This window comes from Xiphophorus couchianus, chromosome 13 (assembly GCF_001444195.1).
Source record: "Xiphophorus couchianus chromosome 13, X_couchianus-1.0, whole genome shotgun sequence".
Lineage (NCBI taxonomy): Eukaryota > Metazoa > Chordata > Actinopteri > Cyprinodontiformes > Poeciliidae > Xiphophorus > Xiphophorus couchianus.
The window spans coordinates 3,747,648-3,773,986 of record NC_040240.1 but is presented as its reverse complement, the minus strand read 5'-3'; the positions used below and the strand labels follow the sequence as shown (position 1 = coordinate 3,773,986).

The window sequence follows — 26,339 nt, the reverse complement described above, 5'->3', positions numbered from 1 at the left end:
CTGACGGGACTGAGGAGGAGGCGTCCGGGCCTGAGAGGAGCGGGAGCACGCGCTGAGACCCGCCGCCAGACGCACCGCATGGTGACCTAACAGAGATGGGCTTCGCAGGTAACTATAGACTCACCTGTCCGCCTTCATCGCGGTGGAACACTTTCACCGTATTTGTTTAAGTGTTGGGTTTGGCACAAGGAGTTTATATTTTTGATAAACCTCTTTCAAAATACATCTTAACGATAATAATGACGCTTTTTTTTCTTTTTCTTTTTTACAGCCTTTTTAACCGTTTTTGCCTCCGCGCTGTTAGCCTTCGTTTCAAACTCTGACTTAGAGACGACAGGTCTGTTAGGAATATGCAGCTTTATTAGTTAAATATCCTGTCGGACTGCTCTGCCAAACTCAGGTGGTTGCCTCGGGACATGAGATGTCTTAGGTCGTTACGGAATGTCAGTGTGGAATTCCTCACATGTAAAGATTGGAACAGTAGCCAGGGTAAAGGTTTAAATCAGACTCGGTTTGGTTACACAGATAAAAGAAATGTAACCAATTAAACGGGTTTATCAATGTGCAAACACTTTCATATGAGCACTTAAAAAAGATATTAAACAATATGTCTGATTAGAATTGTGAGCAAAAAAATGTGGAAAGAAATTAAACTTCAAATAATGTTTTTTTTTTTTTTTTGCAACTTTATTTAGAAGTTCTCTTAAAAGTAGTGCAGCAGTTCTGAAAAATATATTTCATATCCAAGAACAAGGGACACAAAGAAGAACAAAAACAAAACATAGAACCTAAAACTAAACAAATGACATAACACAACTAAAAGAGAACTTTAAAAAATTAATGCGAGTTACAGAATTCAGTTGTGTGCATTACAAATACTTGTTGCTTTTATAACCTTTTTGTTGTTGGAATCTGAGATTGTATGAATACAGTTTTTACATCCATTACAAACAGGGCAAAAAAAAAAAAGCGGTTTGTTCTACATTGTTTTACTTGTGTGAATATGAAACTTGGCAAGAAACACATGATTGATCAGAAATATGAGTCTTTTGTCTTGAAATCTGTGATTACCAAACAAAACACTTTCAATATAGAGTAAGAAATTACGTTTAGTATTAGTAGAAAACTGAATCTTCAGCTTGCCAACAAGTTTGACTTTACTATTAGTGCTATAACTAGATGAGCTTAAACTGAGTATGAATTTAAATAATCTATTCATTCATAATTCAACCCAAAAGACATCGTCCTCACCAAACATTATGAAAGAGTCTAAAAATAGCCTGGACCAACAACTTCGGTCAAATGCATATCTAATATTTAGGTAGGATTTCTTGCCAAAACCATTAACCATGACTGAACATTAAAATTTCAAATTAAAATCTAATAGATTCGACGCTTTCAGAGCCTTCATAAGTGCCACCAATGTGCACCAGTTTTCCGTGGTCCAAACCAAAACGTGTTCCTTTAGGAAAGCTCATCAGAGCGTTCTGTAGTCTGGTTTGGGTCTGTCTCTGTGTGCACAAGCTGTGCTGTAGTTATGTGCTCAGCAGCCAATCATTAACACAGGTGACATCCGCGGTGCGTTTGACCCAGCTGCTGATCAATACGACAAGGTCTATGCCTGACGTAACGTTGTCGAGGATTCCTGTCACTCGGTGTGTAACCCTGAGCTCTCCACGTCCAGGCACGTGTTGCGACAACCTGGAGGAGCCGCCGGCCCTGATGAAGATGGGTCTGAGCCTGATCCTTGTCGGTCACGTCAACTTCCTGCTGGGGGCGGTGGTGCACGGCATCGTGCTTCAGCAAATCAACCTGCACGAGAAGGTGCGAGGCATGGGCTACGCCATCTCCAATGTGGTCACGCTCTTCTCCGGCATGTTGGTGAGTGCTGGGCGGACTCTGCAGAGAAGCAGTGAATTATTATTTTTTCCCGTTTTTGTTTTTCTTCTTTGTTTGTTGGTTAATAATTGTAATTACTAGGTTAAAATTTCTGAACCAGAATTGTTTGTTTTTGCTTTCCTTATTTGCCTTTATGGTCTTCAACACACTGGGATAAATTTTTTTTTTAACGCCCTCCCACCCCCCCTCCCTCCCACAAAAGTCTTGCAAGGACAGTTTTATTTTGAAATCCTAAAAAAGATTAATACGTGTTTTTTTTAATGAAGATATAGACACATTTTTGTTTTTGTTCTTTCTTAAAAACATGTTCTAATACACAAGTTGAAATTCTACAACTGATGTGTGAAGAAAAAACATCTTAAACCTGTTCAGTGTCAGTTAGAGCTGCTGTATGTAACTTTTACGAAAATCTGTTTTTCCATGTTTGTCAAAGCTGTCACGATGAGACAGTCGGTGAAAAAATTAAGCTCCTCCGCCTCTTTCTTGAGTTTCTGTTGCCGTCTTAAGAAGTTCACCGCTCTAGGTCAAAAACAACCCAACTCAGAGCCAGGTGGCGGGTCTTAGTGCTGTCAGTCATCCTTGTGTACTGCTGCTAAATAGGCTAATGGCGGTGAAACAACTTACCGTCCAGAAATGTTTTTTTTTTTTTTTCCAGCGTCACTGATGGCAATGCTAACTAGTTTCAGCATTCGTGGCAGGCTCTATTGTGGTGAACCAGCTACAACGTAGGAAAGAGCAAGTGGGGAATATGTGAGCAGCAAGTACATGACAGTGATTAACAGCGCTAAGACCCCCCTCCTGGCTCTGATTGGTTGGTTCTGGCTGAGTGGCATATTTATAAAGCTAATATTTTTTACGGTGTAATAATGATCATTATAACATATATAAAAAACATATATTTTTAAAATAAAATTCTGTCATGTGGAGAAGTGATGATTTGAGGTAATTATGTCATCTTCATTGCTTAGTCAAAAAATTCTTTGTTTACTCTTTTAGTCTTTGTAAATGTTTGCTAAAATGTATTTGGATTTCAGGGAGCCGTCGCATTCACGTATCTAAAATTAAGGTCATAAAATATCTTAAATTCACTTTAAAAAGTAAGTTGTCCTTTTAATATGTTAATCACACGTAAATTTTCTTTTAACAGGAGTATTTAATCTCGTATATTGCATGTGTTTTTTATTTCTCGCGACTATTGTGTCAAAAGTTTGAGTTGCACGCCGACATCTTCATGGCATTCTCTGCTACCGCTAACTAGCTGCTATTAGACCCCTGCTAAATTTGAGTTAGTGACGCCTGCAGAAACTCATAATTTGAAGAATTTTAGTACATGACTGAGCCACATGACGTTGTTGCTTTTGTTCTTATCTTCTGGTACTTAATACCGCCTCAATTGAAAACTCCAATGGCAGTATCTACATGCTACAAAGTTATCCTTCTGTGAATTTTGATGAACCCAAAGGAGAGCTGGAGCTTGCGAAATTAAATTTTGGGATACATTAGCATCACTTTTGTTAAATGTGACAAATCCATCACTTGTCTTTGGCTCTTGGTAATTTTCTTTTAATCTCATCAGTCTGTCTCCTGCAGGGTGTCATCGTTGGGATCCTAGCTATTATCCTGTCAAAAAACAAGAAGAGCAAACCTCTGGTTAGTATTCCCTCAGCTTTTATTTGATCCTGCAGGTATGCTTTCACCCTCCCTGATGTTTTCATATCTTCTCTCCTGCTTTCTGCTCTGATTTACCTTTTATGAAAAATCTAATCTCTGATACGGTGCTCGTGTCCTGCCGTGTGCATGCACAAATTGATATTTCATAGCACCGCTTTATTTTCTCAGCTTTCCTCCCTTTATGACTTATAATTTAAAGCAAGTTGTTTCAGTCTGGCCCTGCGGAGCTGGAAGAGTCTGTTTTTGTTTTTTGTTTTTCCATCTCTCTCTTTCTGTGCAGGCAGTGCTTTTTGCTCTGTTTACTCAGTCAGCTGTCCGGCAGCTCGAACAAGCCTGACGAGCCAACCAGCTGACCAGAGTTGGCCTCAGCGTGATTAAACCTGTTTCCTTTTGTTGGCGAGAGCGGGGATAGGTTAACATGCAGCCGTTTGGCTCCTCAACCATCTCATGTCAAGTAGTCATTAAGCGTCTCAAGAGCTGAATGAAAGTGCGCCTCCTACAACGCTGTGGTTGCTTTAAGATATATGTTCCTCACTATAAATCATCTGATCTGTCGTTAACCTTTGATTTGACTGGTGAGTCATTTCAGTCATTTTTAAAGAGCTAGTGGCTTCTTTTTTTCTTTTTATAAAGCATATGAGCTCACCTGGACAGTGTCATTTATTTTTATAGTCAATATAAAAACCCTTGAACTCTTAAATATTGCATGAAAAATATATTTTATAAAGGAGGGGCAATCTTAAAAAAAATCTGCCACTCGTGTTTAAAAGCCAGTACAAATAAAAAGCCACAATTTTCTTTCTTTTTTCAACCGCTCACTATTCAACATGTCAATTGACCCTAAAAGTCACTTTCAGTTAATGCTACACGTGACGGTTAGAAAGGAAGTTAAAATATTCACAGTTTGTTTGGCTCAGACATTGAGAAAAATGCTGCTACAGTTAATTACTGTTTGCTTCTTCCACTGATTTTAGTTTGCTTTATAACGCAAGGACAAAACGTGTTTAGAAACAACAACAACAAAAACCACTTTGTTAGTTTTAACCTACTTATTTTCAAGAAAGCTCACCCACTTTTCCTGCATTGAGAATTTTTTGGGAAAGTAAAAGTGCTCACTCCAGTCTTTCCTGGTTCTGATTTGGATCTTTTAAAATTAGTGCTTAATCTCTGGTCTTTCTAAAGCTCTGCTTACTCACGGATTTTGTCTTTTTGTCAAATAGCTCCCCTTGTCAACATTGCTCATTACTGCATTGTTGTCTGCATTGCGTACTCGTGTCTTTATTTCCTATTTTCATATGTTCTCATTTTATGTAATCGATGTTCTTTTTCTCTACAAGCATAAACAGCTGATTGTTCTTTAATTCATTGTTTTTTCTAAAACATCTTTGCGATAAAAATAAAAACTTATCCAACATTTCTAATTTAGAACTTTAAGTTGAAATTAGCTTGAAAACATCACACTTGGTTTAGAAAACCAACATCCTGGTAACCAAAGGCTACACGTTTTCCTTTAGAAATGGGCAATATGACGGTGGTTATGTGCATCTTTCTAGTTCTACTTGTTTTCTATTTTATTTAACAAAAGTCCAAACCATCCTTCCAAGCTCTTGCTGGTTCCACCTTGCCTTCCTGTTCCACCTACTGTTTTAGTCATACTGCATGTCTCGTTTATGCTGATTAGTAATGACATGACGCTGTCACTGCAAACAAAAGATGACGGATGATGATAGCACAGTTTCAGTTGGCCTTCAGAGAGCCACAACAGTGAGTCAGCATTGACGAGCCATCAGTAACGCACCCATTTTAATTTCCATGACATATCGACAGGTTTCCTGTAACCCGATGCAGCTTGTTGTAAAAAAAAATACTAGTACTTGAACTTTTCCGCATTTTGTCCTGCTACACCCACACTTTCCCATGTATTTTATTGGGATGTTACGTTGCAGACCAACACAAGGTGGTGCATATGTGTGAAGTGGAAGAAGAAATGGACTCATTTGGTTTTGATTTATTGGATTTAACTTGTTTTAACCAATAAAAACCCTCCTGATGTTTGACTCATTCAAGGGCTGGGATAATGTTTTATAACCTAACCCTGCTTTCAATCTCTAGGCAACTTTCTCCCTGATCTATCTGCTGTGTTCCTTAGTCTTCAAGTTGATGTTTGTTCTTGAATATTCTCTAACAAACTTCTGTCGTGTTCACACAACAACTAGATTTATACTGAGATTGCATAACAAACACAGACTCCATATAAGCATTTAGGGGACCTTCAGATATCAGAATAAAGGGGTGTTCTGTCGTTTTGGCACTCCTTGTCAGAATAGCATACCAGAGGTCTGCAGGCTATACTTTATCAAAACAGCATACCGATCTTTGTTGTGAAATTAATGCGAGATCTAACACACAAAAACCTGTAATCATAGATATGCTGAAGGATAAACTACTTTAAAACACTGACAGGAGGAACGATCTAAAAAAAACAGCTAGTGAAGTTTTAAATAATTGTTTATTGTTCTATATATTTTTTTGTCAATATAATGTACTTTCAAAGGTTTACTTCGAATTGGGGGTTTTATTTTGCACCTATCAGTTATTGTTAGATAGAGGACTTGCTGTTGGCACATTTTCTTTACGTACTCTTCATAGTAGCCCAAACTGGCTAGTAGTGGCAACCAACCATTCTATAAACAAAATAAATTAATAATTTGAAGTTTATCATTTTGTTTCATTTAGATGCACTGAAATATTTTATAAAGGCGAATGCTGGTTCAGTGTAACACCCATCGCAAACGTCGGTATGTTGTTTTGATAAAGCAGCCTTGTAGATTTCCGGTATGCTAGAACACCAGGCGGTTCTGATTACAACTGTGTCTTTAGCGTTATTTTACATAAACCCACTGAGTTCTAATGTTGGATACTAGAGCTAAACCTCTGTTCTCCTTCCGTAGACGTGGTCCTTATTCTCCATCAGTCTGGTTTCATCGTTCATGGCTGGAGGTTCCACCATTGGGCTCTTTGTGTCTCTAGTGAAGACCATCGTCAACGGCAGGCGGGTACTCCTGACTCACTGCCGCTTTCCCAATGTCATCGGCTACTCCAGCATTACCAACGAGTGTCCTTTTGACCTCACCCGTGTCTATGTGAGTGTGTTGCTCTGTCAGACTCAAGAGATTAAACTTCAAGAGTCGCTTTTAGCAAATCAATGTTTCTCAAAAGCTGAGGGTCCAGACCCTCTGTACAAAGCAAAGCGTAGAACAAGAGGCTGGTTTCTACCAGTCTAGTAACACACGTTAGTTCTGTCTTGTGAGACTGAACAACAGAAAATTCATAATTTAATGGAGAAGCAATTACAATTTTGGATAGTCCAGACCACCAGCAGGAAAGTTAACACTGTTCTCTGTGTCCGAGTGCACTGGCCAATGAGTAGGAGGTTTGACGTCTATCCTCGCTGTCACAAAGTCAGTCACGCTTTGCAGCTGATGGACTGGTGGCAGAAACGCTGACCTGACCCAGTCAGTGCTCTCCAGGCTGCTTCCTGTTCCTGTGTGCTACTGATGGACTGTCAACCCTGTTTAGCCTCATAGCTGCTGACACACATCAAAACAACTGTTGAGTTGTTTTGTTTTTTCAGTATAGGACCTTTGTCTTAAGCTGGATTTATTCTTGGTGCTGGTGGTTAATGGCAGAGCAGCTGTAGACGTGCGCAGGATTTCGTGGCTCAGTCGGATTTCGGCTGCTAATAGCTCGAAGCCAGAAACCGGACAGATGTACAATCCCTAAAGCCATTGTGTTTTTCTACTTTGAGTTGCTATACTCATGTCAACACTGTATTTACTGTACAGCTGGCATTCATCGACCGGGTAGAGTAGAAACTTCAAAGTTGAGGTTAAGTGTAGTCTCTGCAGTAATAGCATAGAAGTATATTCCTGGTTGTTTAAAGGTGGGGTGGTGTACAGATGTCTTCCACAGACCTAGTTTGCTTTTTTTATGCCGAAACCTTTGAGCTTTAACTTTAAGCTACTATATAATGCTGTGAAAAAAGTATTTTCAACCTTACGGATTTCTTTCTCTCTTACCCTTTTGTCACAAGTAAATGTTTCAGATCTTTAAACAAATGTAACCAGAGTACATAAAAAAATTAGTTTTATTTTCCTTTTATTAAGGGAAGTAGCTGTCTAAACCAATTGGGTTGTATCTTAAATCTTATCCAGATTAATAGAAGCTGCTTTGCAGTTTGAGCTGAAAAACAATTTAATTCTGACTGACTTTGGACCATCTAACTCTCCAGAGCATTAAATGAAAGCTTCACAGGCTCAGCGAACAGCAGTTTGTTTTTCATAGATTGGAGAAAGATCAACCTATTGACTCTTGGTTGATATTCTGTAATAGTTACATTTCCTGTGCATTCTTTTGTGTACCTGATGTCGTTTGGTGTTTATTGGTGAGATACATGTTTTTTGAATAGTTGATTATGATACTCAGTGTTCCTTGTCTTTTCTTTTTTAATTTTGTAAATTCTTGCCTTACGTCAGATTTATGTTTCAGATTTTTCACACACTTTTTTTCAGAACATATGAGCATTGATCAGTTCACTGCATTTTTGGTTTGAATGGCATTTGGACTATACCACTACTATTAAAATGTAAGACAATTGAATATTGAAGGGCCACTACCACATATACCTGGATAAGTCACTATTTGTATGGTTAAAGTCGGGATGCACCCATATGAAAATATTGTCCAATAATCAATACTTACTGATATCAATACATATATTTCACTACCTCTAGACAATTTGAAGAAAACAACCGCACCGCTAACTTCACCACTGCTTCTCTGCTTCACTTAAACTCCCCACAATCCTTTGCTGCATTACTATCATTCTCACATGACCAAACCAATATTACATGACCAACGTCTTCCAGAAATAAATAGCAACAAGATGCAAACATGTTACTATTGCCTTGATTTTTGTCATTGGTCCAAAATCAATATGTTAAAAATGACTAATACCAACCGATAGAATGTTGTTGAAAATACATTTTGCGTTCCTAGTTAAAAGATTATATTCTGACAGGAAAAATTAAGGTTTAGTGTTGACACTATAGCCTCTGGTATGTCAAACATAATTTCTGCATACATGGTGCATATAGTCCATAACACATTAACACTTTTGCTGTTTTTTTTTTTTTTTGTACTAAATTCGGAGGTCACTAAGCACCTTCAAGTACAATATTCAAAATGGCCACAATATCACTAAAACGCAGTAAAAGCTGAGATAGTCATCATCTATGACAGTATCATTAAACCGTCTGCACAAACAATGTAGTACAAATTGGTGTTAGCAACACGTTTCTTTAGTGTGAATGTGACAATAGAGGGTTTGGCTTGTGTTGCTGCCCTTAGTTGGCACCAAAGCGAAGAGGAAATCTCTCTGGTTTTTCAACCTAACTATTAATTCTCTCAACTTGGGTGTGGCATCATTCCCAAATCCAAGCCTGTTCCTCTGTGACTAATGCGACACACCATTTATTTGCTGACATGGCATTTTAATTAAAACGTAAGAGCCGCGTTTTGGCACACTAAGTCAACAAAGTAATAAAAATACAATGAGACATTGTCTCATTGTATTTTTGTACTGCTAAACTTTTTGTACTGCTAAACTATACAGACTCGTAATACATCCTGTGTTTAAAGAAAATAGATGTACATGGTTAAGCAGGTTTGTACAAAAAACCCCTCCACAAATAAAGTATTATTTTTGCTTTCGTTTCTTAAACTTCCAGTGAGGTTTGAAAAATATTTCCACCTCCAAATCTGTATTTTATTAAACTAGCTTAATTTTATTGTATTATTATTAAGATTATTATTTATTATTTTCTTAAAACCAAACAATACCTATGCTAATATATGTTGGCTGCATCCGGTACATTCAGTTTGCTCTGACTTCCAAGTCCAAACCAAATCAACTGACTCCTCCTTTTTATAGGTTCTCAGAAACCCTGACCTCAAAACCCAAGATGGCCTCGTTAGAGGTCTCATTAAATCTCATTAATGATCTCATTAAATTAGTGCCATGCATAATCAGTGGAAAAACACTTTATTGGTTTGCGTTTCTAACTCTAGTTAACCTAGTGACAGAGCACGGAAATGTGCAAATCACACTTAGCAAGCTTTCCAACTTGCTACTGAAAGTCAGATACGGTGCATTGTATTGGTAATCTAAAATCAAACTGAAGTGGGAAGCCCCCAGTAGTTGGGATTAGTTTGGTAATATGGAGGCTTCTCATGATCCCTGACCTCTAAGTCAGTACTACGGTGGCCGACAGGTGCAAATGCGCAGCAAAAGAGAAAACATGCAAACAAACAAAAAACACGCGCACAAATTAAATGCGGCAAGCAAAAAGCGAACAAAATGCAGCAAACAAAAAAGAAAACACCCCCGAATGAAATGCAGCAAACAAAAAGAGAGACGCAAACAAAAAAAGAAGACACCCCCGAATGAAATGCAGCAAACAAAAAAGAAAACACCCCCGAATGAAATGCAGCAAACAAAAAGTGTTGAAAACGGAAGTGCTCCAGACCACTAGGGGGAGTCAAAGAAAATCGAGACCGAGCCCAGAACGGTATGACTGACACAAAGTCTATCACGCTACCCATAAATTATTCTGTTATTCTATAATACACTCCTGATCAAAATTGTAAGACCAGTCAAAAAATTGCAAGAATTTGCATTTTGCACTATTGGATCTTAAGAAGGTTCTAAGTAGAGCTTCACAATGTTAAAAGAAGAAATCAGTGCAAGAGACAAGAACATTTGAGCGGGGAATTAATTGAAAACTGCATTTATACTCAAAGATGATTTTTTCAGCTGATCAAAAGTTTAAGACCATAGCTCAAAAAAACCCGAAAACCCCCCAAAACAGAAACAAAGTGTCAAAAAAAAGGACTCAGTAATGAGTAGCTCCACCATTCTTGTTGATGACTTCAAACAATCGTTTAGGCATGCTTGATGCCAGTGTTTCCAGGAGGCTAGTGGGAACGTTGCTCCAAGTGTTGAAGATGGCTTCACGAAGGGCATCCACTGTCTGGAACTGATGTCCATTTTTGTAAACTTCCCTTGCCATCCATCCCCAAATGTTCTCAATTGGGTTTAGATCCGGGGAACATGCAGGATGGTCCAAAAGAGTGATGTTATTCTCTTGGAAGAACTCCTTTGTCAGGCGGGCATTGTGAACTGCAGCATTGTCCTGTTGAAAAACCCAATCATTACCACACAGACGAGGGCCCTCAGTCATGAGGGATGCCTGCTGCAACATCTCCACATAGCCAGCTGCTGTTTGACGCCCCTGCACAACCTGAAGCTCCATTGTTCCATTGAAGGAAAACGCACCCCAAATCATGATGGCGCCCCCACCACTGTGCCGTGTAGAAAACATCTCAGGTGGGATCTCCCTGTCATGCCAGTAACGTTGGAAGCCATCAGGACCATCAAGGTTAAATTTTTTCTCATCAGAGAAGACAACTTTCTTCCACCTTTCAATGTCCCATGTTTGGTGCACCCTTGCAAAGTCCAAACGGGCAATTCTGTGGCGTTGAAGAAGACGTGGCCTTTGAAGACGTTTTTTGTTTCTGAAGCCCTTCTCTCGCAGATGCCATCTGATGGTTATTGGGCTGCAGTCAGCACCAGTAATGGCCTTAATTTGGGTAGAGCATCGTCCCGTGTCTTGACGGACAGTCAATCGGATCCTGCGGCTTAGAGCTGGTGAAATTTTTTTGGGTCTACCACTTGACTTTTTTGTTCCATAACCCTCAGGATCGTTTAAAAAATGCAAAATGACTGTCTTACTGCGTCCAACCTCAGCAGCGATGGCACGTTGTGAGAGGCCTTGCTTATGCAGCTCAACAATCCTACCACGTTCAAAGTCAGTGAGCTTTTTTGCTTTTTCCATCAGGAGGTCTTGACAGTGTAAAGACTTCACAGAAAATGACATGGAATCCAGATGTTTGCACAGCTTTTGGCTTTTAAAGACTATGGTCTTAAAGTTTTGATCAGCTGAAAAAATCATGTTTGAGTGTAAATGCAGTTTTCAGACAATTCCCTGCTCAAATGTTCTTGTCTCTTGCACTGATTTGTCCTTTTAACATTGTGAAGCTCTACTTAGAACCTTCTTAAGATTCAATGGTGCAAAATGCAAATTCTTACAATTTTTGGACTGGTCTTAAGATTTTGATCAGGAGTGTATTATAAAAGACGGCGTATCTTTTTATAATATAAGTACGTATAGTATTTATACGTACTAAATATAGTTATATAGTACGTATAACTATATTTCTGAAAAGAAATATAGTTATACGTACCTTTACTTTCTTTCAAATTTCTTTCTCTGAATCTTGCATCTGGTCCCATAGAAATGAATACTATTTTCTTTGACTCCCCCTAGTGGTCTGGAGCACTTCCGTTTTCAACACTTTTTGTTTGCTGCATTTCATTCGGGGGTGTTTTCTTTTTTGTTTGCGTCTCACTTTTTGTTTGCTGCATTTCATTCGGGGGTGTCTTCTTTTTTGTTTGCGTCTCACTTTTTGTTTGCTGCATTTCATTCGGGGGTGTCTTCTTTTTTGTTTGCGTCTCTCTTTTTGTTTGCTGCATTTTATTCGCTTTTTGCTTGCCGCATTTAATTTATGCGCGTGTTTTTTGTTTGTTTGCATGTTTTCTCTTTTGCTGCGCATTTGCACCTGTCGGCCACCGTACAGTACTGCTGCCGCTTGCATATAAGGTCGTGGAAGCTGCATCACTACACAGAAAATAAAGTTGGGTGTGATGTTACTCCAGTCCTGCATTCCAGTTTTGACCTCTGAGGTAAATGGAAAGAGGATGTCAAGAACGTGTCATGCCAGTTTAGCCTGGAACAGCATACACCAATACAATTTGATTTAAATAATGAAATATTACAGCCAATTCTTGTGATTTCTACTTTTGGTTTTGTGTTTTCCATCATTTATCATAAATGAAACTACAAACCAAGATTGGAGAGAAATCATGTAGTAATAGCTCAGATTTATGACAGCCTTTGCATCTTTGTATTTCAACATAAAACTAAGACTTTTCTGAAAAAATGCCTTATTTGTACTGTTAATTGATTCTTTCTGCTATATCTTTGTATAAAATGTGACGTAAGCCGCCTTAAAAGTGACTAACCTTTTCCATTGTCTGCTGAGTCCGCAGATTGTTGCCACCCATTACCAAGGGATCCCCTATATGTCTTCCAGAGGGAAGATTCTGTCTCAGAAAGTGTGTGTTGGAGTTTTTGTTTCTCATTCACACAGTTTGTCGGCGGGTAGATGTAATAGTCATGTAAGGGTTTTCTCCAACTCCTGTATATTTCATTATGGATTTTCATAAAACCCTCCAGACTCACAGATATAAACTTCTTATGTTTTTTTATCGTTTACAAAGCAAGCCTAACAATAAAAGGCTGCTTTTACGCTTTCAATTCCCTCGCTTTGCTTTTATGAAGATGCATTGTCTGGCACATTTTTTTTATTCACAATGCATACTTGCCTTTCCAAGCTCTTTACTCCCCTCGGCATCTAGCTCTGAATAATATGATAACATTGTTTCACGCCATTATCCAAGCAGCATCCTCATTTATGTCGGACAGTGTCGCCTGTTCTTGCTTTAGATTTGGTCCAGATTGTGTTTTTCCAACCAATGTGTTTCCATTTTTTCCCCAGAGTACCACTATTATCCTCTGGGTTGGTCTGATTGTATCATGTAGCATTCAGATGGTGTTTTCTGTTCGTTGCCTTGCTGCCTGTGTTTCCTTCTTGGGGCTGTCTGGTTGCCGCAAAAGCATGAGACATAAAAAACCCTATACCAGACCCGTAAGTCTTTAGCCATACAAATTTAAATATGTGAACATCAAAGTTAATGTCATCCTTCTGTCGGCAGTATTGAAAATGACTGTCCTACCATTTGTTTGTTTAGATCAATGTGGCAAAGTCGGCAAAGGAAACTTCTCAACCTCACTACACCGAGCCCCCAAGAAGGCAACACGACCCTTCACGAGTCTACACAGAACCTCCTAGAGTCCACAATACATCACCTAGACGTCACACAGAACAACCAATATGCCACGAGGAACGTTCACAACTCTATACCAACCCTCCTGAAGACCACAGTAAACCAACTAGGCATCATAAAGACCCCCCAAGAAGCAACAACAAGTCATCAAAGCATCCCACTGCGCCTCCAAGACTGGAGCGCCACACACCTCAAAGGCCCCTTCCTTCCCACAATCAAAGTCTTCCCACCTCAGAGAGGCAGCCTCTTCGGCAATCTCACCGAGATTGGTCGGACGTAGAACGCCAAGAAATGAGGAGCTGCAGTCAACAAAGAGGGCAGGGGGAGCACCACAACCTGAGGAGAGGTACGTCCGACAGGTCCAGTATTTGGATATAGTTGTGTTTGTGAGGCCAAATTGTCTTTAAATACACTTTACTTGTTGCTGCAGTAGTATTCAAGTGTCCAGCATCACACAGACAGAACTCCCTTTGTGTGTCTGGGATAAATCGGCTTTCAAAAGCCGTATCCTTATTGAAAGGAGACATTTTTTATTTTCATAGGGCATCATCAGGAAGTTTGGGAAGGACAGGAAGTTTGTACCAGATGCAGCATACGGGGTGTGTTATTGCTCATCTTTCTATTTGTAATGGTTGGATTATATTAGAGAAAACTGCACTTAATACTTTAAACTGAGAACGTGTCAGTATCCATGGGCTTGACGACATGAAGGACTGTTTTATTTTCAGCTATGAACTGAAAGATTAAATGCCTTGCTGAAAAATAAGGTTAGCTAAATTTACCAGAGCACTTTCAGAGATAGCATAGCGTCTCTGCTAACTTTAGCTGCTAGCAAGCTGGTTCTTTCACAAAAGAAGATCAGAACCAGCAATATGTTTGTTTTTCATCATGGAAATATTTTTATTTTTTTATGCTTTGTTTTGTTTGTTTAATGTTTTTCTTAATTCAAAGTTGTACCAAATGCTGCTAAGAAATGATGACTGAGCTGGACTCAACTATGGTTAGCTTGACTTAATGCACCAAAAGCTAGTCAGGGTAAGGCCTGTACATATGCCACAAAAACAGAGTATTTAGTTATTTTCCTTAAGGTGGTTCTGTCTGATCAGGACATTTAATACTTCATAAGAACTCAAGTGGAAAACTCTTGGGGAATTTTCCAAAGGTCCCTCCCATTGCCACATGTGGTGTCGGTGTTGTGTCGTAACCCACTCCAGATTTCTGAGCAATCCCACGACAGTGTTCAGAGACAACACAAAAATCAAGTTTAGACCACATTGTATGTCAAGGACAAATTGCTAGAACTCCCAAACTGTGTCTACAAGAACAAAATGTCAATTTGTTATTGTGGCCTGGGGGAGGTGGAACACATTTTCTGTCCAGGCAGAACATGTATAGGCCAAAACTCAAAATGTCCCAGCAAGTCATTAAAGCAAGTCTTCACAGATTAAATTTCTTTTTTCTTTTTTTTTTTTTGTTGCCACAGAAGCATTATCTAGTGACATGTTGTGTTTATTATTTTTGATACCTGACTAGGCCTGTCGCGATAAACGATAAATCGATTAATCGTACGATAAATTAAAACTATCGACGTCATTTCAATTATCGGCATTATCGTCTCTTCCGTCCTTTTTCTCTTTCTGTTGATGACACCGAATGAAAAAAAGGCTCAACTCCGGTGCTCTCCACTGACCCTCCCTTCCTCATTTCCTTAGTGTAAAGCCCAGCGCACAAGACACGCTGTCGATTGTCGGCCCATTTTCAAAACCTGACAGATCACACATTAGCCGACAGAAATCCTAGGTATAATGGTTCGATCCGGTTCGTTCCTGCCGTGTGGTGTCCAACAATGGGCACAAAATAATGGCTGCAAGTCCAGTGAACTAATTTTAAAACCAGGCATTAATCAATGCTTTACTACAATCTACCTGCAATGCATGTGGCTAGTGTCAGCGTAAAGTCCTGACTGAATGAAAATCACTAGAACCTATTTACGTCACGTTAACGAAGAACAGCTGAAAAGTTACCGGGTTTATCAACTGCGGTAGCAATTTCGCTCCAACTCCTCCTCTTGTCATTTCTATATTCTTTGCATGTTGAATAAACATTAATGTTGTTTTGTCCGCTGGACTTCGGGTTGCGCCGTGTCAGCTGTTTGGGATTCCCCGACGTAATTTCCCCTCAGAAAACACGGAGGAGAATCCGCGCTTTCTGATTGGCTGCCTGTCACATTCAACAAACTGCATTAAGCTCCCAGTGGGGAAAATCCCTGATTTGGATCGGAGCGGCAACAATGATCTACCATAACACACCACATAATCTTAGAAAGACCAACGTTTTAAGATTGTTGTATGGGGAAAAATAGGAGCAAAAAATCATGTAGTGTGAACTATTGCATCAGGTAGTCGATGTGCCCGTCTTCTCTATTTAAATCTAATTATTACTGAAGGGCAACATAATATACAGACTTCATAATCTGCACTCTTTTGGTTGAATGCAGTATTTATTTCCACTTTGGCTTTATGTTGTTTAGTTTTTATCAAGTACATTTTTTGTTAATGGAGACTGAGAATCCATTTTGTTTTTGGTTGTTTTGTTTATCAGTTCCAGTGTTAAATATTCTTTTGAAAATAAAGTGTATTTATCTTTGGCAGGAAATCACATGCATTATTACGTCATTTCCATTACATCAGTGTAAAAAGGTCTTCAGACAATATTATTGTTTATCGCAATAATTTTTTGAGACAATTAATCGCTCAGCAAAATTTGCTATCGTGACAGGCCTGACATATACCTGACATATGATAGCTGAGCTGGACTCAACTTGGTTTAGCTTGACTGGATACTTTTGAACATTTGAATGCTTTCTAGAATTTTACTACTGTTGTCACAAGCATAAATGTTTAAATTAGTGGTGTTCACCTGTTTGGCTAACTCACCTGTTGTTTTACTGCCTTGTTGAGTGTAATGTGAACAGCTTTTATTTTCTCACCAATATTCTCATCCCCAAAATTATTAATTATTCCCCCCCCACTCTCCCAACATCTGAGTTTACAAACAAGTACTGAACCGCTACATTCCTAATCTGTGAGTTCATTCTAGGAAAGTTTGTTTCTCACCGACTGCATGAGATTTAAGTAACTGACTATTCTTGCGTTGAAAATGTAATTTTGTTACAGTCAATACAGAAAGTGTTTTTTTGTGTTTGTTATTTAATTAAATGTTTTTGTATTCAGGTACACCTTGCATGTGTTTGCAGTCTGAATATTGTTTTCTTTCAGTGTGCCAGTGACCTGACAGGTACGACTGTTTAAAGTCCAAACGGGTAAAAAAAAAAGAAACTGGCCAGTTGCTACGTTCAAACCTGTCTGGTGTGTCTTAATAAAGCCCCTTTTAATACTTTTTGAAACGTGGGATGACGACGACGTTCTTCCGTGCGGAAGTGAGGACGCGGTCGACACATGCTGCTTCGAAACACACAGGGTATATTTTGATATCTTTTTAATGTCAGGTTCAACAGAACAAACATTGCATCCTTGTATGAGGTTTTCATGCAACAGAAAAGTAGTGCAGGAATAGGGGAAGGATAAAAGAGGAGGAGGGGCTTATTTTATTTTCTTCAAGACAAGATACCAGTTCGTTAGGAGAGGCAGTGATAATAGAAACTCAAAAAAAAAAGGAATAAACCGTAGTGGGTCAGGAAATTCTGACTGTTGTTTCTTATCCTACCAGCAGAAGGCAGTGATACTTAAGGATCCCCAAAGCAGAGATGCTGCTGGATAGGCAGTTCCAGTTCAAAACATTTGGTACAAGCTGACTTTTTTTAGATCCGTGTCGGAGTAGTTGGACGCAGCGGCAATCAATTAGATATCGGATAAAACTAAAACATTAAAGATAAATTGATTTGACAGAGTAAAATACATTCTTTGCATTGAGAGGGCAACAGTAATCTGGTTATACTGAGACGTTTCACCGATGTCTTGTTAAAACTTGAACAACCCACATTTTGAGGTGTTTTTTCTTGCTGTCAATTAGGTGCTCTAAACATGGACTTTAAAGTTGCCCATTAAAACTGAATCGCTCTTGAAATCCCCAGACGAGAACAAGCGTACGGCATCCTTTTTCTCCTGAAACGAGCCTTTTCGTGCGACTGCTCTTCAAGCAGACCAATCTGGGCGCTTGGAAAAGCGTTCAGCATAAGAGTGATGAACAAGCCCTTAGTAAGTTCTCTGTCTGAGAAAAAAAAAAAACAGATTGGATGGAGGGAGCGGAGGATAGTGGGGGCTGCTCCACAGGTCGTAGTCCTCAAAAATGCAGAGCTCCAAAAAGGTATCGCTCTGCGTAAACTGTGGTTGTGAAAGTCGCCCGTGTCTTGCTTGTGGGATCATGCATTATAGTAACAGGTTACAACTATCTTAAGTTTACTGCTCGATATTAAGGAATTCTAGCATACTTACAGTAACTTGCAAAATGGTTAGTACCTCATGAACATTTTTTTTGTGAAGATTTTGACACATTACAACCACAAACTGCGATGTACTTTATTGGGATTTTACGCGACAGATCAAGAGAAAAGTTGCGCATATTTGTGAAGTGGAAGAAAACCGTAGGACGGCAACAATTTCCTACCATCATCACCGTTGTGTTGTCTGTTTAAATTGAACTCTACGTCGTTTGCCTGTATAGTCTGGTTCGATTCAGGAGGAGTGAATGGGCAATCGAACTCTGCTCCATCTAAAAACCTAGATATCGATTTGGTTGAAGTGAACTCTGGTGTGGTTCGAACGGATATGTGAACGGCAAGCAAACCAGAGACCACTACAACAGCAGGAAGCAGATTACAGCACATGGCATCCTGGGTAAATACAACTTAAGCAAACGCAAGAGTTGAACGCTAGCAGGAGAAATTGCCTCTGGTCTTTTACCAACAACCAAAGTGAAATTTTACAACCACTTAAATCAGATGCTACCCTATTTTTGTTTACATTCTCTAAAGATGCACTTAGAGGATTTTGTTAGGTGGGGGAATTTATTAAAAATATTGATAATATCAATACCTGTGTCACATTGATACTAGCGTGGCAAGAACTGTAGTTTAACAACCCCACTTGAAATTTTCCATTTCTTGTATTGTAGTTTCTCAACTCTACCTCAAAACAGATTTTGTTTTGATTTGCTCTCAAATGACAATTTGTTTGCCCTTTGTTTAGTGCAAAAATAAAAAAGACTTGCCTAAATCCTGCCCTAGCTTTTAGGAAACTAATTCAAAGGAAAAACTACAAAAATGTTCTTGCAATTAGACGTTTGATAATGCTAAAAAAGGCAGTATTGCTCACCTCTAGTTTTTGTGTGTTTCCGCCAGTGGTTCTTGGTGCAGCACCACCTCAGGCGAGGAGGTGAACAGGTTTTTTAAAGCGTTGGGTTCCTTTGACGGTGCAGTATGAAAGCAAACAGAGCCAGCTGAAAATGGAACAAATGTTCCCCACTCAGCTCGAGTACCAGACTACGTAATTTTACTAACACATCACCATCCACCTAAACTGACGGTTAAACGAGGAGCATCGATCAAGGGAAGTAACTTTGGAGGTGTTGGAGAAATCTAGCCAGCAAGACTAGAGAAGCCCCTCAAAAAACTTACGTTTTTAGCTTATACATAAGTATTACGCTCTTTTTTTTTTTTAAATCTCCAAATTATGGATGGGTGCATCACGTAAAACACCAACAAAATTCATGACATTTTTTTGTGTTGTAACATGAGAAAATGTGAAAAGCTTCAAAGGGGTGCGGATATTTTCTTTCTTGCAAGATACTGTATTAATAAGAAACAACACAACAAGGTAATACTGTAAAAGTTAGACTCAAGCACACAGTCGGAATTCACACACAACACACACACACCCCTTCAGATTGAAAGCACAGCCGTACTCTGTAAATACATGGCGGTAAAACAACGATATGTGCTACTGGTGCTGTTGATCGGATGCATCATGAGATCCTCTTATTTCACTGGGAATTAATATCCTTCATTTTGACCAAAATCCATTTAAAAAAAGAATTATTTTCCGTTCACTCTCTCAGCCGTTGTAAACTGGAATACAGTCATCTCAAACAATATATCAAAGTAAAAGCACATTTAGAGTAAAAATGAATAAATAAAATCACATGAAAAAAGAAAAAACATATGTACAAATGAAAGGGAGGGAAGTAAAATGGTCATAAAAAAAAAACACCAGTCGATATTTACAAAAAAAAATCAAAAGGAATCTTAGGCCTTCTTTTTCACAGCGAAAGATCATACAGCGATAAAATCCCAACAGCTCCCACTGAGATCGGAACAGGAAGCTACATAATACTGCCTTTCGTATGTGCCACACAGTGAGTGAAGACAAACTGAATCCATCTTATGATACACATAGACATACAGTTATGTACATGATAATATACACTCGCGTCGGAGGTGAACTCCAGAGCCTCTCTCTCTCGCCGTTCTCATCCTGATGCAGACAGTCGGGAACTCCGGCGGGCGCCTGCTGGACCCCGACACCGTTATGTGTGTAAGCATGTCCCTTCATTCCCCCCCAACCCCCTAAAAAATCCAAAAGTAAAATGAAATTCTTACACACAAGAACTAAACAGATATGAGAGATGTGAATCGTCATGCATTGATGTCAGGAACGCTCTGATTAGCAACAGAAATAGAGAAGAGGGCGGTGGGGGGTAAAAACAAGCTCGCAGCAGGATGTGGGGGAGGGGCTTTAAAACTGGGAGGCGGAGCTGGGGTCGCACTGGAGTAGCCGGACAATGGAGGGGTCGCTTTTTGCACCTTTGATAAACTCCTCCAGCGACAATTTGCCTGCAAACAGAAGAGAAACAAAAATACATTATTTTCCAGGATCTTGATACTGCTATTATGTATAATTTACAATAAAAAAAAAGATCTATGTTGTTAAAATTGCTGCGTTTACATCTGAGATAAACTATTTAAAAAAAAGCCCCTTGTGAAGCGTACAGTCTGCATGCTTTACTTCGTTCAGATGGTCTGGATTTTTAGGTGACTTCCAGGAGGCGCGGTCTCTGCTTAGGGTTGAATTTTACCCAATCGCTAACATTTGTCCGTGACGCATATAAGGCACTAGTTTAATGTTGAGAAGCTAACTGGAAGCGTGGCCAAAACGGGCCAAACAGCTTCGTTCACTCCCTCCCCTGCCTTTGCTAAAACTGCATGTGGACTACAACTCTTAAAACAGCGGCGAAAATCGACGTCACCGTTCACAGCGTCTCCTTCTGTTTGCTGACTGGCTGACCTCTACTGGAGGAATCAAAGTGAATGGGAGAAGGCCCAGATTGAGCGCTAATCAATAGCCAAAAAAAGCTAGATTTTCTTTAGTTACAATATATTGAAACTACCAAGAAAATTAGACACTGCTCATTGCTTCAGTAGTGAGGAAACTTACAAAATCAGCAGAGGATTTACACTTTATCTCCCTACAGTACAGCAACTACTTTGTATAAAAGCCGAAAGTAAGAAACGTCTCTAATTTTCTAGCAAGCATTCACACCCCGAACGACTTGAGAGAGCTGCAGAGTGCCAGGGTCATGTAAGGTCAGATCATTACCTTATAAAGAAAATCCTAGTTAAGCTCAATATTCGCATAACGTTTAATTAGAGAAACTCATTGACTCAGTCGTTTAAATGTGTTTAGTTAGGATTTCCGTGGAATTTGACTTTACTAAATTATTAAACCAGAAAGCTACTTGTCTTTATCTATGAAACAAAGTGTTTGAGTTGAATCAAAGACAGAAAATCATTACTAAACAAAGAAATTGTTTAGCAATTTTTTAAATAAAATCCTCTCACCTTTGCATCCAGAATTTTTATTTCTTAGATATTTTATTTGCGTTTTCGAACGCAGCTCTTTTTAACGACTTTATATTAGAGCCATTACAAATGGAAAAACCATTTTTCTAGAAAAAAAAAAGAAAAACGTGTACATTTCTGAGTTTGGAAAGTCAAAAATGTGCTGGGAAAAAAAAGAAACTTTGAGTTTAATCTCAGAAGTATTTGACAACAATTTCTAGTTTGGAAATTTCCAAGTTTTTTTCTAGCAAAATTGTGACTTTTCAAACTCAGACACACATTTCTAAGTTTTTTTTTATAAAGAATTTCAGATTTTGTGGGCAGTAACTTCTAAACTTCTCCTTTTTTCTATCTACAATAACCCTAGGACCACGTCGTACTATCCAGTGTTTATAATGGAAAAAGAAGAATGTAAAATAAATATTTGGTCATAAAAAATTCTTCCGTTTTTGTTTGATATGGGTTTTACCTTATTTGAAATAAACTAGTCTTTTGATAAAATGCTAAAGAAGAAAAAAACACTTTTTTCACCTTTTCTCCTAATTTGTTGTGCCTTTATCTATTCTAATAATTAGCTTATTATTACCTCTGTTGGATAGTGGACCAAAATCTAAAATATACGCCGCTACACGAGCTCTTGCTCTAAATAAAATGAGCTAATTTCACAAACCAAATGAAAAAAAAGAAACCCTCCTTCCTCATCATTCATGCCTCGGTGCCGTTCCCCCCGCCTCACCGTCATTATTGAGGTCCATTTGTCTGAAGATCTTATCCGTTCTCTTCTCTGGCGTGGACTCATCCTCTGGCATCTTCATCACAGATGACACCATCTTGTAGATGGCCTGAAAGTGCAGGATGAAAGTGGAGGAGAAGAAAGACGGGGTGGCAAGAGAGGAGAAAACAGAGTGAATCTGAGCCAACAGGGAGCCATTACGGAGACTTAGCCGAGGCACAGCAGAGATGACAAACAGGGTCACTGTGAATCTCTGGGTGCTAATAAACCTCCTCTGACTGCTACACGCTTCAACAACATTTGTAACTCCCGGGGCCTCGGCAACAATCAGGAGAATGCTTGTGCCATCATACTAGGAGGATTACATGAATCACATGTGCAAGTATGAAGCGTACGTCTGCGTCTGTGAAATGGCTGGGGGGTTACCAGCAGAGCTTTAGAGGATTGATCTGATACATCTCTATCTGTTGACCGATACCAGCGCCTTGCCGTCCCCTGTTGGCATTAAATTAACCTCTGTACAGAAGCATGAAAGCCCAGAGTGTAAGCCGGGCTCGCAAAAGGATTTAGAATCAGTTTATGTCACCATTAATTCTCCACCTCCGGGAGGGTGGGGGCGTGAAACCGACCGTAGATCACACCTCGCAGCGTTTTCAGAGAAGAAGAAAACACATTTTTTAAGTACGAGATTTCCAAAGAAAAAAATGAACAAGTGAAAAATGTTGCCGCGCCTAGAATCTATAGGGTAAAATTCTACAGAATCTTAGGGTGTTTGCAGCATACGTTGTGCGACGTTACAACCACAACCTTCAAACTCATTGAAGGTTGTGGTTGCTCGAAACCGCCCACTTTTGCTCGAAAGAGAGTGAGCGATGATTTGTCTGGGGGCAAGAGAAGATGTCTGCCACATCTACAGTATAATACAATTCAGCTACATAAATTATAAAGAATATATTTGTAAAACAAAATCGAGTAGAGAATTTATAGCATACAGCTACTTCTAAATTCTGCAGTGTTTACTCTTTCAGAAACATGGGGACTGCGTCAAAGTTTTATTCTCACTAGAAACGAAGCACAAAGAAAGGTAAGTAATGTGTAAATGTTAGCAAAGCTAGCTATATTAGTAACCTGCCAAAATTCTTTACCCAAGAAATTTGTCAGTGTATTAGCTATACAGATTAAGTTAGCTACTATTCTGTACAGCCTATTCTGAATGTTTTATGGAACTAGTTTTTGTTTCTTGTCAGCTGTTTGAGACTTAGCCTGGTGCGCAAACTAGCGTCACCTAATATAGCATACCGAGGGTTGTGAGCAAATGCTGTGTTAACTTTGAGAGATTGAGGAGACAAGCAATGTGGTGACAACTTGGTCTTAAGTTGATTAATTTCTCATAATAAACAAGGATGAGACTAGCCACATGAAGCATAATTTTGAATTATATCGATATTAGCTAATGTCCAGCTCCCGTACACGTTAAAGCTGTGGCTATTTTGGCTCTGAGTGTTTAATATCTAGGTGTTTTTATGGGAATGTGGATCTTTCAAATGAATTTGAGAAGAATTTTGATCATGTTTCATATTTTATTGTGTCATGTAATGTGAGTCTTGGTCTCGACTTGGTCTCTGCCCCTACAGGTCTTGGTTTAGGCTCTGTCTCGCTAGACTCTGGCCTTGATTTTCACTTGTTCTTGGGTTACGTGGTCTTGGCTACAATACTTATCAATCACGACAGGACTGCTACCAAAATGTGACTGATAATTATCCTAATAAATTCTCCGCTGTCTCACAATTTGGGATTATAGCAGGGATCTATTCTTGCCATGACTCATGACAGACTAGTCAGAAATGACTTTCCCTCCATCAGGATCTGATTGATGTTGTCAAGTAATAAATAGTAAGCAAGAATCAAAGCATCCAGTCATGGTCTTAACAATACTGCTTGTCTTGTGTGTAGAAAAGAGTATTGAAAGAAAAATAATGTTCCTTTAATATTGTTTAGTTCATATTTCTGTGGATACTTCAGTTGACCACACTGTGTCAGGTTAGGATGTGTAAAGTTAGTCTGCTAGTGAGCAGCCAAACAGATTTATGGGAGCATTTTCTCCTTCTGCTGGCACACAATTACACAATGGCCCCTCTTTTCTCCTCTATGTATAACATAACCTCTATGAGCTCAGGGATAATCCCGCTATTCTGCACACTCGGGGATAAACGCTGGTTAAATTTAACTTGCTAATCCAAGAGAACCATAAAACAGCCACACAGACTTGCACAAAACACACAGCAGTGATCCTCAGCGCGTTGTCTTAATGCATATCTCTGAGGAACCATGGTGCTTCATGGTCTACCTGAAGGTTTCTGTAACAAGCACTCTGTTTCCTCTTTGCAATGAAGTACTAATTTCTTTAAAGCTGCAGCTACCAGTTAGAAAAATGGATTTAATGCAAAGATTTGCAAAACTTTGCACCCCAACTGTGAAGAATGGGGGTGGCAGCATCATTTTATGTTAGTGTTTAGCTGCAGGAGAGATTGATGCAAGTATCTTGGAAATATTGAAGCAAGATTTCAAGACTTCAGCCTGGAAGTAAAAACTTGTACAAACAGAACACCTATTTGTAGGTTTAGAATACCCTACAAATAGGTGTTCTAAACGAACAATAACTGAAAGCATAGTGTGCTATTATCGAGAGACTGGATTAATAGCAATAAAGTCAGTGTTTTGGAGAGGGCATCACCAAGCCCAGATGTCAAATCTCATTTGGTGGCAGAACTGAAAAGGTGTTTGTGAGAGGAATGTTTCCTGGAAACATGACTTGATTTCACTAACTATGTCCAGAGGAGGGCTGCACAACAGTTGGTAGCACTGTTGCCTTGCAACAAGAAGATCCTGGGTTCGATTCCCGACCCGGGGTCTTTCTGCATGGAGTTTGCATGTTTTCCCTGTGCATGCGTGGGTTCTCTCCAGGTTCCTCCCACAGGTCCAAAAACATGACTGTCAGGTTAATTGGTCTCTCTAAATTCTCCCTAGGTGTGAGTAAATGCATGCATGGTTGTTTGTCCTGTCTGTCTCTGTTACCCTGCGATGGACTGGCGACCTGACCAGAGTGTACCCTGCCTTTGCTGGAGATAGGCACCAGCACCTCCCGACCCCACTAGGGACAAGGGTGTAAGAAAATGGAAGAATGGATGGATGGGTATTATGAAAAGCTAGTGGAAGGAGACCCAAAAGGTTTAAGCGTTTAACTATCATGAGGACACTGGTGTCCTTGTGGACCCACTTAAATCCCATTGACTTGGATTTAAGTGTTTTTGTATGACAGCTAACGGGTCTTGCTCCAAGTTACAGAGTTGAAGTGCTTATGAAAAAATTCTTGGTTATTATTCTGACTGATAGAAATAATTTTCGTAATCCGACCTAAAACAGAAAAAAAACATTTGTTTTTAAATCTAAATAGATAAAATCTTATGTCTTTTTGTAAATGTCTGGTTTCAACTGTATTGTTTTTTCAAAATATATATTTTGAGAAAAATATGTATTAGAGAAACGACAGAAAATAGCAAAAAAAAATACGTAAAAATAATCTGTGTTTTGTGGACAGGATCTCAGATATTACAGTGGTCTTTGCTTGGAAGCTCATATTGTTTACCAAAAGTGAACACCAAATGTAGAAAAGTAAAAAAAAAAAAGTAATTATTTAAGTCTGATAATGAGTCAGAAAAAAATGTGTCTTGAAATTTCTGGTGGCACAACTGGGATAGTCCACAGCTGAGTGCATGAACCATGAATCACTCCTACTTCAAAACTTTGCTCACCTGAACAATCTCCAGCATCTCCTCACGGCTGATGTATCCGTTTCCATCCAGGTCGTACATGCTGAAAGCCCATTTCAGTTTCTGCTCCAGCTTCCCCCGTGACGTGACGCTCAAGGCGATGATGAACTCCCGGAAGTCTATCGTCCCGTCGCCGTTGGTGTCGAAAGTCCGGAAGACGTGCTCGGCGAACTTGGAGGCATCTCCGTAGGGAAAGAAATTGGCGTAGATCTTTTTGAACTCCTCCACATTCAATGTTCCGCTGGGGCAATCCTTCAAGAAACC

General features: G+C 39.3%; 2 protein-coding genes and 1 long non-coding RNA gene across 7 annotated transcripts in view; 1 reads left to right on the top strand and 2 right to left on the bottom strand.

Moving 5' to 3' along the window:
* Positions 1–26,242, top strand: LOC114155600 (keratinocyte-associated protein 3-like). Of its 4 annotated transcripts, none has more exons than XM_028035565.1 (7): positions 1–108; positions 1,685–1,881; positions 3,490–3,549; positions 6,522–6,713; positions 13,309–13,458; positions 13,562–14,003; positions 26,109–26,242. In XM_028035565.1, the coding sequence occupies exons 1-7, from the start codon at positions 96–98 to the stop codon at positions 26,120–26,122; spliced, it is 1,068 nt and encodes a 355-aa protein (XP_027891366.1). In that variant the 5' UTR covers positions 1–95; the 3' UTR covers positions 26,123–26,242. The 4 variants fall into 4 exon arrangements, with proteins under 4 accessions (XP_027891366.1, XP_027891367.1, XP_027891365.1 ...); XM_028035566.1 differs by lacking the exon at positions 26,109–26,242 and adding an exon at positions 16,936–18,523; XM_028035564.1 differs by lacking the exon at positions 26,109–26,242 and adding an exon at positions 14,200–14,962.
* LOC114155603 (uncharacterized) lies at positions 15,119–16,912 on the bottom strand. The gene is made up of 2 exons (XR_003597792.1): positions 16,449–16,912; positions 15,119–15,182 (listed from the first exon to the last, which is right to left on the bottom strand). It is a non-coding gene; the product is annotated as an uncharacterized LOC114155603 (long non-coding RNA).
* The window catches only part of LOC114155602 (hippocalcin-like protein 1), a 57,266-nt gene continuing 48,065 nt past the window's right edge, over positions 17,139–26,339 (bottom strand). For both annotated transcript variants that reach the window (XM_028035569.1, XM_028035568.1), the window contains exons 3-5: positions 26,058–26,339; positions 22,249–22,354; positions 17,139–20,507 (exon numbers count right to left, since the gene is read on the bottom strand). In XM_028035569.1, the coding sequence (XP_027891370.1) occupies positions 20,410–20,507; positions 22,249–22,354; positions 26,058–26,339 (486 nt within the window). In that variant the 3' untranslated portion in view covers positions 17,139–20,409. The remainder of the gene's footprint in view (positions 20,508–22,248; positions 22,355–26,057) is intronic.

Coding starts and splice junctions, on each gene's coding strand:
- LOC114155600 (XM_028035564.1), top strand. Junction 1,882..3,489: donor CGCTCTTCTCCGGCATGTTG/GTGAGTGCTGGG, acceptor TGTCTCCTGCAG/GGTGTCATCGTTGGGATCCT. Junction 6,714..13,308: donor TTGACCTCACCCGTGTCTAT/GTGAGTGTGTTG, acceptor TTTTTTCCCCAG/AGTACCACTATTATCCTCTG.